Raw genomic sequence first — 15,393 nt, 5'->3', positions numbered from 1 at the left:
GCTAATGTGCTGCACATTGATTCGCAGTCAGGTATCAATATTCAAACGTCCTACGGTTGTGAATCACTTTCGTCCTGATATGGTGCGTACTCAGCCTCGGACACCCTCTGGATTATTTGGGTTGACTATACGCTTTTTCAAAGCTTTTATGCTCGTAATTCCGGCAGGGTCGGCCTCAGCTCGCCCACCATATGCATGTATATGCATGCAACTGTGTACATTTAGCATCAATTTCTTCCGCTAGCTACGCGCAGCGCATGACGTCCGCTGATCCGTCTGTGGTGCCCAACGGATCCGGAGATCAAGTCGACCATGCAGTCCGCCTGCCAGACTTTGGGCGGGAAATAAGGTTGCGTCACCGCTACGTTCATGGCCGCTTGCTCTCTGTCTCACACCCGACATCACCGCGCCGTCTGTGATTGTGGACGACGCGCACGGATGCAAAGCGCGGGACGTGTGGCCGGGTTCCGACCTTCTGCGTATCTTATCGTCATGTGGTGGCCTCTGGCCCGGCGACTTCCTTGTTCAGTCCACCTCAAGTCACTAGCGGACCTTCTCACCCTCCCTCGACCACGCTAGATTGGCGTATGGTGGACAACTCAATGTTTCTAAGACATGGCTCGACAGATGTCTATATCGATAGCAAATTAGCGCAGTGGCTGGTTTTGGGCATTTCTGCCTGCCCGCCAGCCCTATGCCAATTTTGATGCTAACATGGCGGGACCATGTGGTCTCGATATCAGTTGACCATGCTGGTAAGCTTATGACCCTCTCGTTGTTCTCGAGGCACATACGCTAACGATTCTACGAACCCAATCATTGCTGAAAGAGGTTGCTATCCCCCGCCAAATGGGTCTGCCGCCGACCGGTCGTGCGCCATGAGACCTCCCACAGTAACGACGCCAACCCACATGGACTGTTATGTGCCACCGTCGCACTGTAACGTGCTATGAGGATTATCCCTCATCGTGTCTGTCCGCGGTAGGACGGTCAAGCCTGTGTCGTGCAGTAGGGTGCGTGATGCCACACTACTTCTGTTAGCTTACAAACCAGGCATATCAGGCTCATGGTGCGGTTCCTTGCAGCCGAGCAGACTTCCATCTGGTCTTCGGGTCACGATATCAGTACCCGCCTGCGGCGCGCGGTGTTGCGCGTTTGCTCGTTTCCGGAGAAGCGTATGTCAGCTCGAATCGGGCAACTGTCCATATGGATCGCATTTGGCCCCGCCGAGTTCGCGTGTGCACGATATCACACCTGCGAATCCGCCGTCAGCTCTTCTCGTTTTGGTGTTATCATTGGTCCATTCGGGTTCTCTCGCATATTCCGCGAGCCTCCGGACGGACGCCGGTACACTCTTGCAGGCAGAGTACAAAAGGCCAATGGCTGCGTTCCTCGAAACTAGTCGAGCCTCCCGCCAGAAGTGGCCTCCTCCAGCAGTCTCGTCGTCGCCGACATTCCCACATATTCCTCTCGGATATCATGGCTCTGTCGGTCACCTTGAAGCGTGTACTCTTCCTCGCCGTGGCCACGCTTGTCGCTGTCGTCGCTGTCGACGCGACGCAGGTCATGCAGCGCCCGGCGACCTATAAGAACACGCCCCACAAGGTCCAGACGAACGCTACCGCGGAACCGAAGGTCGTTCATAAGCGTGCGAACACACATGTCCAGGCTGCTTACTTCACTAACTGGTGAGTGGTGGTGGGCGAACATTCGTCTAGTGTATTATGCTGATAGCTTTATTGTTAAAGGGGCATCTATGGCGCCAACTTCCGTGCGTTATCATCTTCTAGTCATTCATTCGACGCGCCCTGACTGGAGATTATGTGCGATAGAACCAACGGATATTGTTCCCGCGCCGTTGACGCACATTCTCTACGCCTTCGCCGATGTTTCCTCGGATACTGGTGCAATCTCTCTCACCGACTCCTATGCCGATGAGCAGGTGCGTGACTCACCATATGTCGATCATCACATCGTGATTGACGTCCGGCGCGCAGAAACACTTCCCTGGAGATTCCTGGGATGAGACCGGTAACAACCTCTACGGCTGCCTAAAGCAGGTAAGTGCATCTCTTGTCACACGCTGCGTCGTCTCGGACCAAGAGCGCTGACACGCGTGCTTTGTGGCGCAGCTCTACCTCCTCAAGCTCGCCCAAAGGTTGGTGGCTGTCTTTTTATATCGCGTTCTCACGCTGTATCACATGCTCCCGCTGATCCAACTCCATTCTACCCGTACAGGAACCTCAAGGTTCTCCTCTCTATCGGAGGCTGGACGTACTCCCAGTCAGGCCATTTCAATTTCGTAACCGATTCCTCGAAGCGTGCCACATTTGTCTCGGACGCAGTTCAATTGATTGAAGATTACGGCTTCGACGGTATCGATATCGACTTCGAGTACCCCAACTCGGATGCGCTCGCTTCGGGCTTCACTTCTTTGCTTTCGGAGCTCCGCACGGCATTCAACAACCTTCAGACCCAGAAGGGGGATGCGACTCCCTACGAGCTCACTGTGCGTGCTTCTCTGACCGTCTGGCTGGGTGCAGTACTAATCAGGTAACATCGCTGCAGGCTGCCGTCGCTGCCGGCTCCGACAACTATGCATTCTACCAAGTCAAGCAAATGGACGCTTCGCTCACTTTCTGGAACTTGATGGTTGGATTCAACTCGAATATGTTCAATGGACTGCGAAGTAACTGACATCTTTCAGGCTTACGACTACGCCGGCTCCTGGTTGACTTTCGCTGACAATCAGGCTAATGTGTACGGTGGCACTCGCACCAACGTCTCCACTGACAAGGCCGTCACGTTCTACCTCGCCAACGGCGCGACCGCTGGCAAGATCAACGTCGGCATCCCGCTCTACGGTCGCGCTTTTGAGAACACCACCGGCCTCGGGGCCCCCTACAATGGCGTAAGTGTCCCTAACCCAGAACATGCAGTTCAGCAAGGCTGAGCAACGATTCTCCATCAGGTCGGCCCCGGCACTATTCAGGCTGGCATCTACTCGTACAACGTTCTTCCGCTGTCGGGTGCTACTGTCTTCGAGAACACGACCGATATCACTAGCTACTCGTATGACGCGTCGAAGGGCGAGCTCGTCTCGTATGACACGCCCCACATCGCTACCCTCAAGGCTCAGTACGTCCAGTCTAAGGGTCTCGCCGGCTCCATGTTCTGGGACGTGAGTAGCGCGCATCTCACAATGCTATTGACCCAACGGGGGCTGATGAATCTTGCACAGCTCTCCACCGACAAGACGGGCTCAGATTCGCTCGTCGGAACGACGGCAGGCGTGTACGGCAGCCTCGACCAGACCCAGAACCACATCGACTACCCGAACAGCAAGTGGGACAACATCCGCAACAACATGGGCCAGGGCGGCTCCGGCTCCTCCTCGAGCACCAGCGCCCCTTCGTCTCCCACTAGCACCCCGGTTACCCCGACTAGCACCTCCACCAGTGCTAGCACCTCTCCTACGAGCGGTTCCGGTCTCTGCGCAGGCGTTTCCGCATGGAGTTCCTCTGTAAGCGAGACTGCTTCTTGCTCTCTTGAAGTTATTCAGGTGCTCACATCACAATTTAGGCTGTCTACACTGGCGGGCAGTCGGCAACGTACAGTACGTTATTGAGGACATTGCAGGTATCCGGCAGTACTAATTGAGCATGCGTATAGACGGTGACCTCTGGACTGCCTCGTGGTGGACCGAGGGCGATACTCCTGGCGGTGCTGGTATGCTTTCCTGACCACGCTTGGAGCTGGGTCATCCTTTGCTAACATTGGCCTCCGCATGTAGCTGGTGTCTGGGTCGACAAGGGCAAGTGCTAAGCACGCCCCAATACTGTATTTTTATTCATCTCTTGGGACGTCGCGGTTTCTTGGCATCATAGGTGGACCTCATCCAATCATCACGCAGGCATATGTATATAATGCTCACGATATCAAATCAAGTACCCCATGGATTGTATCATCACCTTTCTCCGTTCGACAGCACAAGACTAGTGCGAGAGCTACATATAGACGCGGCATTGTTCATTGACGCTGGGAAAATTGAACGTACGTGAATCCGACAGAGCATATGGAGATGCCGCCATTACTCGGAGATGTCGGTCGTCAAAGAATGGCGAAGTTACTGCCGTGTCTCTCACTGATATTTGACAACTGAAGAGCGAAGGTGCGAACGGTACAAGTATGGTAGCCAGAAGAACGAGTCTACAGGTATAGTGATGAACAGAAGATGACTGAGTTCGGTCGCTCGAGCATCTCTGATGCCTTCTCGAACTTCTCTTGCAGCTCCTGATTTCCGATTACCTTGGCTGCCTGCGCCATCTGCCGGATCAGCTCCTGCAGGCGCCGGAATACACGGATGAGGCTGCCCTCAAACTGGTCGGTAAGCTATAGACCACCATGAATTCATCAGTAAAGAGAACGAACGCAAGATGTCCATCCAGGATGCGCACCTTGCAGATATCTGAGAAGGACGCGCCCCTACACCACTGCACGACGGCGTCCATGAGCTCGACTTTGAATGACTTCACGTATTCGTCCTCGTTAATGGGAAGCTTCGACTCTTTGGACACCTTTGCTATTCGCCGCGCAATCTCCTGCATGACGCGCAGCGGGGCCGCGAGCTCTTCCTTCAGCTTCGTGACTTGCTCGCTCTATTGGACAAATGTGGATGTCAGTGTCGTCCTATCCCCCTTGTCCAGACTGCGAAGTTAGTATATATATGTCGGCATTCCTTACCTTCTCGGTGAAGACGAAGCAGCTGAGAAGACCCGCGCACTGCTCGGGTGAAAGGGGGTTGAAGACGCCATTGAAGATGAGCTCGGTGAGAAGCAACTCATCCCCAGTACTGATCTCGCACGCGACACGGCCCTTCATGTCAACAATATCCGAGGCGTTCGTGAACCCTAATCGACGCAATACCCGTTTGCGACACTTCAACTCCTCCATCTGGAGGACGTCGTGAGTCGCCTGCACGCGCTTTTTGAGCTCGCGTATGCGTGTTTGATGCTCCTGTTTCCGCGCATAGAGGGTGTACAGCTCCGGCAGCCGAGGGTCCTTGTGAAGTGGGCTCGAGAACATCTTGCGCTCCAAGGTGTCGATTTTCTAGGCAGGATGGTGACGTCAGGACACAAAAGTCATCACAAACGATAGCACAAATAACAGAGTACCTGAACAAGCTCCTTGAATTTCTCGTCCGTTATCTTCATGTCGGCAACAGGGTCTAGCAGAGGAATCCCATCAGGGAACCGACTCTGCACCTCCAGCACACTTTTCCATGTGTTATTCCGCTGCTCTACCGGCCGCAAATCTTTTGGCAGGAAAAGACGAAGGCGGCTGATCGAGTCAACGGTGGAGAGCAGAACAGGCACGACGAGTGGCTCTCCGCCCTTGCCCGACAAACATGGCTGGACGCCGCCGGGAGTCGGTGTGGTCGTGTTCCGGTCCTTAGGTACGGTGGACCCTTTCGAGCAGTACAACAGCACGTCGATGATGTACTGCTCATGTGCAGGGATGTCTTCCAGCTTCGGTCCAGGACGCCCCTGAGAGTGCTTCACGTCAGCAAAATGCGTCGAGAAGCTAAGAAGCTGCTGTGCGTACCTTGGGCGGTAGCCGCTTTTGATAGTTCACGATAACACCCCAGCCAAAGTCGAGCTTCTGATACTTCACCTTGATGAGACGGCCAGGCTGGAGGTACGGAAGGCTGTAGTTGGGATGCGTGATGACCTCCCGGAAATCCGACGCCATCTGGTCCAGCTGCTGGCGGAGGTCATAGTAGCTCGCGACGAGCTCTTCGTCAGGAATTGTCATCGCAGCCTTCTTCTCCTCCTCCTTCTCGAGCTCTGTTCATAGGCAGACGTATGTAAGTCAAACCACATCATTCCCAGATGGGTCTAGCCAACAGGCACGCACCAGCTTCGATGACAGGCACCTCTGCCTGGTGCTGGAACTGGTAAAAACACCGCTCAAGCATGAACTCGGGACTAATGCCCTCAACCTTCATCAGGTTCAGCACCATGTTGTACCCGAGGTGGAACGCCGAGTCGAGCCTGTCCGCCTCGCCCTTGATCATCCCCTTCGCTGCCGTCGGCTCGAGCTTCTCGTCGCACATCATGATGACGACTCCGCGGTCGTCGAGCCCACGCCGCCCCGCGCGCCCAGACATTTGGATGTACTCGCCCGAGGAGAGATTCCGGAAATCGTGCCCATCGAATTTGCGTGCGGCGGTGAACACGACGGTCTTGGCGGGCATGTTCAAGCCGATGGAGAAAGTCTCGGTCGCAAATAGGACTTTGATGAAGCCCTCCTGGAACAGGATCTCAATAACCTCTTTGAGGATTGGGAGGAGCCCGCCGTGGTGGATGCCGATGCCGCGCTTGAGGAGGGGGAGGAGGTTCGAAATCTGGGGGAGCTGGCGGTCGTCGGGCGAGAGGTTCTCCATCGCGTTGTTGAAGATATTTGTTATCAGATCCTGCTCCTCGGTGGTGTTGAACTCCAATTTGGACATGGTCAGCGCGAGCGCCTCGCACTCGCGCTTGCTGAATGCGAAGACGATGACGGGGTTGTAGTTCTTGAGCATGATCATCTTCACAATTTTCTGGATGTCCGAAGGGCCTACGGCGGCCGGTTAGCAGACAAACGACCGTAGAGCAGCTGACACTTACCCTTCTTCTCGCCGCCCTTTTTTGTCTTGCCCTTTTTGCCCTTGCCCGATTTTGGGTCTGCGGGGTCTTCACCTGACCTTTCCTGCAACATGCCCATCGCCTTCGTGAAATTGTCCTCCCGGAACTCTCCCTTCTCGTTGACAACAAGGTAGATACCCTCGCCACCTGCGGGAAACAGATAGTGCTGCAGTGGGGTTGGTCGGAAGTCGGTGTATACAACGTGACAGGGCTGCTCGTGTGATTTGCATATCCACTCTGCGAATTGCATTGCGTTTGGAATGGTGGCTGATAGGAAGACGTAGCGAACGGTATGAGGGAGAAGGATGATGGTTTCTTCCCAAACGACGCCACGCTCCTTGTCGCGCATATAGTGAATCTCGTCGAAGATGACCCAGGCTACCTCACGCATGATTTCAGAGCCGCGATACAACATCGAACGCAGAATCTGAAATGGTACCCGTCAAAAAGTCGCGCATATAGCCGGTGGACGTGCACGCACTTCGGTTGTCATCACCAGACATGTCGCGCTCGGGTTGATAGTCACGTCTCCGGTCATGAGGCCAACATCTCCGAACTCTGCGAGCATTTCTCGGTACTTCTGGTTACTCAGGGCCTGTATGGAGCAAAACGATGATTCATTGAGGTCTCGTACAGGACTATAGTTACTAGCCTTGATTGGACTCGTGTAGATTACACGCTGCTTCTGCTGTAGACACTGAGCGATTGCATACTCCGCCACCACGGTTTTGCCGGCACTCGTGTGCGCGGACACGAGCACACTCTCATTCCGCTGAATGGCATGCACAGACACTTGCTGGAAGGGGTCCAAAGTGAACTTGTATTCGCGCGCTGGTTTCTCGGGCGGCACATGTTGTGATATCGGTATGTACGGGTAGCCTGGCGGCACCGCGACTTGATGCCGCACCTACGAAGAACACATTTGAGAATGGGGGAAGGAGGTCTTCTGCATTCTTCTTGCGCATATACTCACCTGATGCCGAAGCTCCAGCCGAGAACCCGCCTCTACCGCGCCCGTCAAGCCCGCGCTCGCCGCGACCTCGCGTTTTGCCTCAATTTTCACCTCGTCAACGACTACCGGTTTGGGGGAAGCCAGACGCGGCTTCTTAGGTTCTGAAGGACCAGCTTCCTGACTGGACGACGCGGTTCGGTCACCATTGGTTTCTAAAGCTGGAGGTGTTGATGCCTTGCGCTTCTGGGGCACCGACCCGTTGGGATGTTTGGCCTCTTCTTGCATTGGAACATCGCCATCGGGATGAGACGATTCGGCTTTGTGGGGAACTTCGTCCAGAAAAGAGAACAAGTCGTTGGATTCCATGGTGGTCTACACAAATAGCACAGGTAGGCCAGATACAAAGCTGGAAGCAAGAAGAAGGGCGTCCTGCGTGAGGACCGACTTGAACGAGGGAGGAAAGGGAAGATGTGCACCTAGACTCGGAGGACGCGCTCAACTATCCCGCCGGCACGGAAACTTTCCCGCAGGCGCCCATGGGCTCACCCCGCACTAGCCAAAAGCGCCTAAGCACAGTCTGTCTGCAGTTCTACCGTATCGACTCCTGTATCGACTCTCTATCCACCGCAATGCCCACCCCCAATGTCAACGCTCGTAGTGTTTCCACATCCAGCTCCTATGATTGATGATTGCCCTAGTCGAGCACCATACAACATTGACTCTCAGATCAGTACAAAGGCGTTCGACTTCCGAGTCCTGCACCGGCCATCGCGAAGCGGGAACCACATATGACTTACCCGCAATCATACTATGAAACCCGCCATAAACTGACAGTTACTCACTCTTGTCAAGCCCTCCAAGCTGGTGAGCTTGTGCCGAACATCCTGTACAAACGAGAATCGTTCGACTGGGCTTATTTCCACTGGTGAAAGCGGTGATAGTGAAGTCACCCAGGGTGCGCATTGTCTCTTCTCTGCTACGGACGTATGCTTGGGCTAGGGTAGGCCCAGCATACGTATCAAGAGCCGTTCATCACGAGGAGCAGCATCAAGACTACCCACGCAAGAATTGAACAGCGCGCTGCATATCGGATTCTTACTGGCGCAGCATATTCTGAAGGTGCGTCCGTGGCAAAGGAGTGTGGTGTGCACATGCTACCATGGCCATATGAGGCGAAGAGTATTTTTGAGGGCCGGACACTTTCCTAGTCCGGTGACCATTCACGATCCGCATTCGCGGGTCTCCTGGTGATCCCTCCCTCGCAACAGCATCCCGTGCACTTCCGTGCAGCTCTCATCGGTCTGCCCTGATTCTGATCTGCCCTGATGTCTTCATTCAGCGCGACCATTCGGAGAACTCTCGATGACACCGGGACCGGCGTTGGCGCTCTCGCTCAGTGCAACGCGCCATATGACGCACCACGCATGCTTCCTGTCCTGATGTAACCGTATGCGAAACAACTCGATCCCGATTTTCCATTTCTTACTCGACGTACAAAGATCTGGACAGTGGTTTTCCCAAAATAGTGTGGTATGAGACAGCTATATTAGCTATGACCTTTTGCGACGTCCCTGCAACAACTTCCCTGCCGTCCCGCCTCCTGGTCTTTCTCTTCATCGACTCAGGCGGTTGACATGGCGAACTGGCTCAAGCTCTCCGTATTCGCTACCCTCGGTGCACTATTCACTACTACCGAGGGGCGACCTTTCCTCTCCAGTGCGAGTACCGGAAACTCCTTAGCTAGTCGCGCGCCGTCCAGCAACAAGACCGTCATCGTCCAAATGTTTGAGTGGACATGGGACAGTGTTGCTTCCGAGTGCACCAACTTCATCGGTCCTGCCGGCTACGGTTTCGTGCAAGGTGTGTCCCCCAGCGCCTTTGCATCTGTTCGTGCCATTCACCCTATGATCTCTGTTCTAGTGAGCCCGCCGCAGGAGCACGTCACGGGCGACCAGTGGTGGACAGACTACCAGCCTGTCTCTTACATCCTGACGTCCAAACGCGGCAACCGAGACCAGTTCGCCAGCATGATTTCGACCTGTCATGCCGCGGGCGTTGGTGTGATCGTCGGTGAGCACCCTCGTAGTTTTGTAGATTCGGCCCCCGCGCCACTGCTCACGCCTACCATGCCGACTTGCAGACACCCTCTGGAACCATATGACCGGCAGCGACAGCGGCACCGGCGTCGCCGGCTCTTCGTACACCCACTACAACTACCCGGGGATCTACCAAAACCAGGACTTCCACCACTGCGGGCTTGAACCCGGCGACGACATCGTCAACTACGACAACCGCCTCGAGGTGCAGACGTGCGAGCTTGATAACCTCGCCGAGTAAGTAAGCGTGCGCCGCATGGTCGCGCTCCACATTATTGATTATCGGTGACAAACCTTGCTCACATTTGTGCGCACCGGGCGCTCATGCACGCAGTCTCGCGACGAACACCACGTATGTGCAAGGCCGACTCGCGGAATACGGCAACGATCTGCTATCGCTGGGCGCGGATGGTTTTCGCCTCGACGCGGCCAAACGTGAGTTGACGTCTCGCAAGCCAACATGTCTCTCCGGAGCTAGCTGACAGAGCGCACCTTGCCATAGACATCGCTGCTACGGATCTCGCACAAATCCTGTCGCAATTAAACAGCAAGCCGTACATCACGCAGGAGGTCATCTTCGGAGAGGGCGAGCCCATCACGCCCAACGAGTATGTCGGAAACGGTACGTCATCGGTGTTGAGCTGATATGGTTGTTGAGATGCTGATTTGATCGGTTGCGCTAGGGGATGTCCAAGAGTGAGCAGTGGCGCCCGAGGTGTCTTCGTGCCTGGTTGATTCTCACGGAACCGTCGCGGTGGTTTATTGTAGGTTCCGTTACACCACGGCGCTGAAGAATGCATTCTTGGGCGGAGGCATCTCTAGCCTGGAGAGCTTTGACAATCTAGGTATGGAGGATCGATCCATTGGTATCATGAGGTTGCAACGCTAAACTACAGCACAGGCTGGGTGGATGGCTCCGTGGCGAATGTCTTCGTGACCAACCACGATACGGAGCGGGTAAGCATCCGGGCAACCATTCTGCTGTTTAGCGCTGACCTTTCGTGTACAGAATGGCAACTCCCTCAACAACAACTCGCCGTCCAATACCTACGTCACTGCAACGATCTTCTCCCTCGCACACCCGTACGGCACGCCGACCATCCTGTCGAGCTACGACGGTTTCACGAACACCGACGCCGGTGCACCTAATGGCGGCACGGGGACATGCTCTGGGACTGGTGGCGAGAACGGCTGGCTCTGCCAGCACCGCTGGGTCGCCTTCACGGGCATGGTCGGCTTCAGGAACAACGTCGGCGACGCGGAGGTGACGAACTGGGTGTCGCCGCAGTCGGAGCAGATTGCGTTCGGACGTGGTATGGTGGCTCCCGTAGAGCCTGTGACAGCTCAGTTATCTGATGTGTCCTGCAGGCGCCCTCGGCTTCGTCGCGATCAACAACGCCGACTCGGACTGGTCGGCGACGTTCTCGACATCTCTTCCGAGTGGTTCCTACTGCGACGTCATCAGCGGCTCGTCTTCAGGCAGTACCTGCACAGGTAGCTCGTAAGTCAACGCGATTTGTTGACTGATCGCCTGGCCGCTGACGACTCGATGTGCCTATCTAGCTTCACCGTCTCAGGTGGCTCGTTCACCGCCACCGTCCCCGCCCGCAGCGCAATCGCCATCCACACAGGACAGAAGGGTACCGGCTCCAGCTCTGGCAGCGGCGGTTCCGGTAACGTCGTCGTGAACTTCGCCGAGAACGCCACTACGACGTTCGGTGAAGTGCGTGAATACCTCGTAATCTCCCTAATATTGCTGACTCAGCGTACAGAACATCTTTGTTGTCGGCAGCATCTCGCAGCTCGGGAATTGGGATCCGGCCAGCGCGGTGAGTCACAATCTACTGCATGTGCAACACGCGCTTCTCTTCGGCGGTGCTGACATGGACCACAATGGCCCACCTCTGCAGATCGCGTTGTCGTCGGCTTCGTACCCCGTGTGGACGGCTTCCGTGAGCATCCCGGCAGGAACCTCCTTTGAATTCAAGTTCATCAGGAAAGAGACTGACGGAAGCGTACGTGACACACGTCCCTGCCCTAAGCCTACGCGTTCACAAATACTGACTTCGGAGCGTCGCCCAGATCGTTTGGGAGTCTGACCCTAACCGTTCAGACACGGCTCCCTCGTCCGGTTCGCAGACACTCACCACGTCGTGGAGATGATGTTCTATACCCACATTCATCCGCCGGCTTCGTCTATGCTGGCTGAGGTGCTTGCGAACATCTCCGGATTGTTGAGGTTTGAGCGTGTTGTGCATGATATCTATCACCGTGTTGTTGTCCCAGTAGTTCGTCGTGAGCCGCCTCCGAATGAGCCCCGAATCCAGCATCGATGTGGCACTGCAATATATTTGTATATTCTACATCCCATGGTCCAGGACCGCGTCCGAGATGAACGTTCGAACCGCGTTCACCACAAGGCGCGGTACGTACATCGTCGCAAAGCTGCAGCAACCGCAGAAAGCACATGCCCGACGTATCTCACGCATCACATCTGCAAGAACGAGTCCAGTTGGCGGTGTCCGAGAGATGGTGGAGGCTCCAGGATGGGGCTGGAACGGCTGCTACCCTTATTCGCCGGGCCATCGGGAGCTGACCGCAGAACCCGCGGGACTGATTCTGGAACATGGGTCGCCCGTAGAGCAGGATCTCGCCGGTACTCTGGCCAGTCTTCGACTACGGCCGCAGCGGTCGGGCGCCGACGGAAGAACGATGCGATCTTGTATGACTTGGGAGTCTTGGATGGAAGGTGGTTTTCCGGCAGTCTTTCCACGGAGGTCGGCAAGTCTTTCCCGGAGGGAGACCTATAGTCTTCCCAGTAGCTTTGTGGCGAGTGCAAACCGCCGTCGAAACCGCCTTGTGGCGTAGGTGTCTGCGGGGCCGCAGTGCCCGATGCGCCCCAAGACGGGAGTGACCGTAATCCAAGCGTCTTCGACAGCTTGGGGTGATAGACAAGGTTGTCTATAGCCGGCTGGTTGGGACTGGGTGCGTACGCGGATGGGGCCCTGTAGTCAGATGGAAGGGTCTCTCTCAGAACTTCCTTGGACCGAACGGCAGGAGCCGATTTGCGCTCGCCGGGCCTGATCAGAGTACTCGATGTTGAAGTGACAGGCGGCAAGGTGAGGTGCTTACGCTCGGAGGCCGGCGTAGTTGATACATCCGGCGTGAGTGGACTCACGACCCAGTCGACCACCACCGTCCGCAGCGTCGGAATAGGTAGGTGCCGCACCGCAGTTGCTAGTTCTTCCAGTTCTCGCATAGCTCCCAGCATGTCACAAGGAAGTCCATCCTTCGGTAGCGAAGTGCCAGAGCCGACGGACTCAGTTAGAGACTTCGAGAAACTAGAAGAGCTCTGAGGAGACGCCAAGGGAGAATAAGACCCAGAATGAGGCAGAGCACTGTCCATAAGCGACTGATACCAGCCGGGAGACGCGTCCTCCAGAGCATTGATGAAGGTCGAAAGAGAGTTGCTGGGAGAGCAAGCCTGTGGGAGCTCCAGCGCAAGCTTGTGGACGGTGATACCCCGATTCGCCGACATCCGGGAGCGCCTCGCAGTCTTGGCGGGTTGGGCTTCTTCAGCCCTGGTAGTCTGTTGTGCAGGCGTAGTGATGTGCGTGGGCAAGGAAGTATGTGCCGAGAAAGGTTTGAGGTCGGCATAGTGCTTAGTTGGAGAGTCCATGATAGAGTCAGAGGAGTGCCTAAGATGTGGAGGAACCCCGATGCGGAGCCCCAGGTATGAGGGAGTGTCATGGCTTAGAGAGTGGTCGAGTGTTAATGAGTGTGGTCCAGAAGCGAGCGTGGGTGATGTATTGAATAACGAGAAAGAGTCGTCCGGAGACTTGTTCAGTGGCGTGAGCAGTAGGCGGGAAGCCGGTGGGAGAGACGGGGAGTCGTCAGCCGTCGGGGTGCTTGGTCCTCGGGAGGAGAACTCAGAGTCTCCGTCCTCCGACCGATCGGGCGACGAGTCCCTATCGCCGGACAACTCATGATAAGAATGGAACTGACCACTGATGCCAACTGGAGAAGCAGATCCCAAGGACTGGCATTCAAAGCTGAACCGTTCGATCTGGGGCGGAGACAGGTTGCCCTTCGGAAACAGCAGCGTCTCGACTAGAGGGTGAGACAGCACGGAGAGCTGCTCCTTGGAGGTCTGCATCCGGCCAAGACGAGATGAAGGAGGCTTGCAAGGGGCCAAATCCTGGTTGACTTGCGGGTTGACTGGACTAGATCTCTCATCCGGGGTTCCGGAGGCTAACTTCCGTAGACAGATTCAAGGCAGCTCAAACACAGAGAGATATGTTGCCCAGAATCTTTGTGTAGTTCAGACAGAGAGACGGGGCCAGCGAGCCTAGGATGGTCGACCAACGATCATGGGAGGGCAGGGTGAACGTTGACGTGCTCAAGCCGCCTAAGCCTGAGGCGATGAGGAGAAGCGCCCGATAGCCACGTGTCATGTCGTGGTCGGGGTATCCCCCTCCTCACCTCTCGCCTCACAACTCGCCCCTCCGCTCCCCACTACATAGGTTGTTACAGATGAGCGCCTTGCATCAGGGACCTTCGACGGAGTCTTGAAGTCCTTGGCTGTGACGGTTGCCAGTGCAATCTGTCAGAAATTTCGCTTCGCTGTTGTTGGCGAGAAGTACTGAGAACAGAATTCCTCAAGCTCGTAGAATAACGACTGTGTAGCTATGAGGACACAACCTAACCACGTTCTGGCCACGTCCTTCTTGTATTCTGCTCTTATGCCCTATCGACCTCTGACCGCGCCCTTGTGTTGCCCTGCCCTATCAGGCTTCAGCCTCTGAACATGTTTTTCTGTATCCCTTCTGCCCTTCTCTGCTTCCGTCGTCTATCATCTTGTCCCGCTCCGCCTTGATTATCATGTGTACATCTATCAAAGTGATATCTTCAAGCTCAGTGGTTTGATCCTTCATCCCAATATGGTATATGTAGTTCATTCATCGGAGGGCACTCCAAATTGGATCGCACCGAAGCTGCTCATCAGGTCGATGAACACCGAAATTACAGCCCTGGCGCGGGAAAATGTCAACATGTCAACCCTCGCAGACTCCCCACGTCTTCCCTGTCATGCGTCCAATGCCAGCTCCAACTTCAAATCAGTAATGGGCGTGGTGAACCGAGAACGACGCATCCATGGACAGTCCCATAGTCCCACAACCAACTCCGGTCCTCCTCAGGTAAGTTCTACTCTCCTACAATCTAATGATTCAAGTGATTCTTCCAGCTTCGTAGTTGGACGACTGACCACAGCTTGACATATGAAGTAGGTCAACAAATTCACAGACGTTCTAGGCTTGAGACAAAGGTTCGATGGAGAGACGAGCTTCGGAGGAACCGCTCACGCCGGGGACCACTCACAGACCGGAGTCTTGGCGCAGCATCTGTACAGGTCTTGCCAGGAAGCTATATGAGCGTCGCCTTTGGCTTCTGACGCAGACCAGTACACTCAATACTCTCACTACAGCCCTCTGAATCGTTCTCAACCGTCACCATGAAGTTCACTCTCACCGCCACCTTCATCTCCACCGTCCTCCTCAGTGTCACCGCTCTTGCTGAGCCTGAGGCGGCCCGTCTCCACCTTAAGGTACGTGCAGCAGTACACCCCATTCAGTCCTATCAGACTGATGCACACGAACTA

At 55.4% G+C, this 15,393-nt stretch overlaps 4 protein-coding genes across 4 annotated transcripts; 2 read left to right on the top strand and 2 right to left on the bottom strand.

Annotated features, from left to right (window-relative positions):
• The first annotated feature begins 609 nt into the window (after nucleotides 1-609).
• On the top strand, nucleotides 610-3,948 carry DICSQDRAFT_134540 (uncharacterized protein). Its single transcript, XM_007363614.1, has 15 exons — nucleotides 610-755; nucleotides 830-1,013; nucleotides 1,086-1,688; nucleotides 1,749-1,771; nucleotides 1,833-1,942; nucleotides 1,998-2,060; nucleotides 2,133-2,158; nucleotides 2,239-2,509; nucleotides 2,569-2,652; nucleotides 2,708-2,911; nucleotides 2,972-3,181; nucleotides 3,242-3,523; nucleotides 3,583-3,616; nucleotides 3,673-3,729; nucleotides 3,794-3,948. The coding sequence occupies exons 3-15, from the start codon at nucleotides 1,480-1,482 to the stop codon at nucleotides 3,823-3,825; spliced, it is 1,605 nt and encodes a 534-aa protein (XP_007363676.1). The 5' UTR covers nucleotides 610-755; nucleotides 830-1,013; nucleotides 1,086-1,479; the 3' UTR covers nucleotides 3,826-3,948.
• A 177-nt stretch (nucleotides 3,949-4,125) lies between these two features.
• Nucleotides 4,126-8,055, bottom strand: DICSQDRAFT_160409 (antiviral helicase). The gene is made up of 9 exons (XM_007363613.1): nucleotides 7,660-8,055; nucleotides 7,168-7,593; nucleotides 6,669-7,113; nucleotides 5,917-6,618; nucleotides 5,605-5,846; nucleotides 5,175-5,546; nucleotides 4,744-5,109; nucleotides 4,458-4,658; nucleotides 4,126-4,392 (listed from the first exon to the last, which is right to left on the bottom strand). The coding sequence occupies exons 1-9, from the start codon at nucleotides 8,002-8,004 to the stop codon at nucleotides 4,210-4,212; spliced, it is 3,282 nt and encodes a 1,093-aa protein (XP_007363675.1). The 5' UTR covers nucleotides 8,005-8,055; the 3' UTR covers nucleotides 4,126-4,209.
• A 1,217-nt stretch (nucleotides 8,056-9,272) lies between these two features.
• On the top strand, nucleotides 9,273-11,897 carry DICSQDRAFT_125666 (glycoside hydrolase; the record flags this gene model as incomplete). Its single annotated transcript, XM_007363612.1, has 14 exons — nucleotides 9,273-9,498; nucleotides 9,559-9,708; nucleotides 9,779-9,971; nucleotides 10,069-10,169; nucleotides 10,237-10,356; nucleotides 10,418-10,430; nucleotides 10,503-10,579; nucleotides 10,636-10,691; nucleotides 10,744-11,047; nucleotides 11,103-11,235; nucleotides 11,298-11,457; nucleotides 11,507-11,563; nucleotides 11,645-11,749; nucleotides 11,874-11,897. 14 exons carry the CDS (start codon nucleotides 9,273-9,275, stop codon nucleotides 11,895-11,897), a joined length of 1,719 nt encoding a protein of 572 aa, XP_007363674.1.
• Nucleotides 11,898-12,222: 325 nt separating this feature from the next.
• Nucleotides 12,223-13,413, bottom strand: DICSQDRAFT_160407 (uncharacterized protein; the record flags this gene model as incomplete). The annotated part of the gene is made up of 1 exon (XM_007363611.1): nucleotides 12,223-13,413. One exon carries the CDS (start codon nucleotides 13,411-13,413, stop codon nucleotides 12,223-12,225), a length of 1,191 nt encoding a protein of 396 aa, XP_007363673.1.
• Nucleotides 13,414-15,393: the final 1,980 nt, after the last annotated feature.

This window comes from Dichomitus squalens, assembly GCF_000275845.1.
Source record: "Dichomitus squalens LYAD-421 SS1 unplaced genomic scaffold DICSQscaffold_6, whole genome shotgun sequence".
Classification (NCBI taxonomy): Eukaryota; Fungi; Basidiomycota; class Agaricomycetes; order Polyporales; family Polyporaceae; genus Dichomitus; species Dichomitus squalens.
This window is presented reverse-complemented; position numbering and strand designations above follow the sequence as displayed.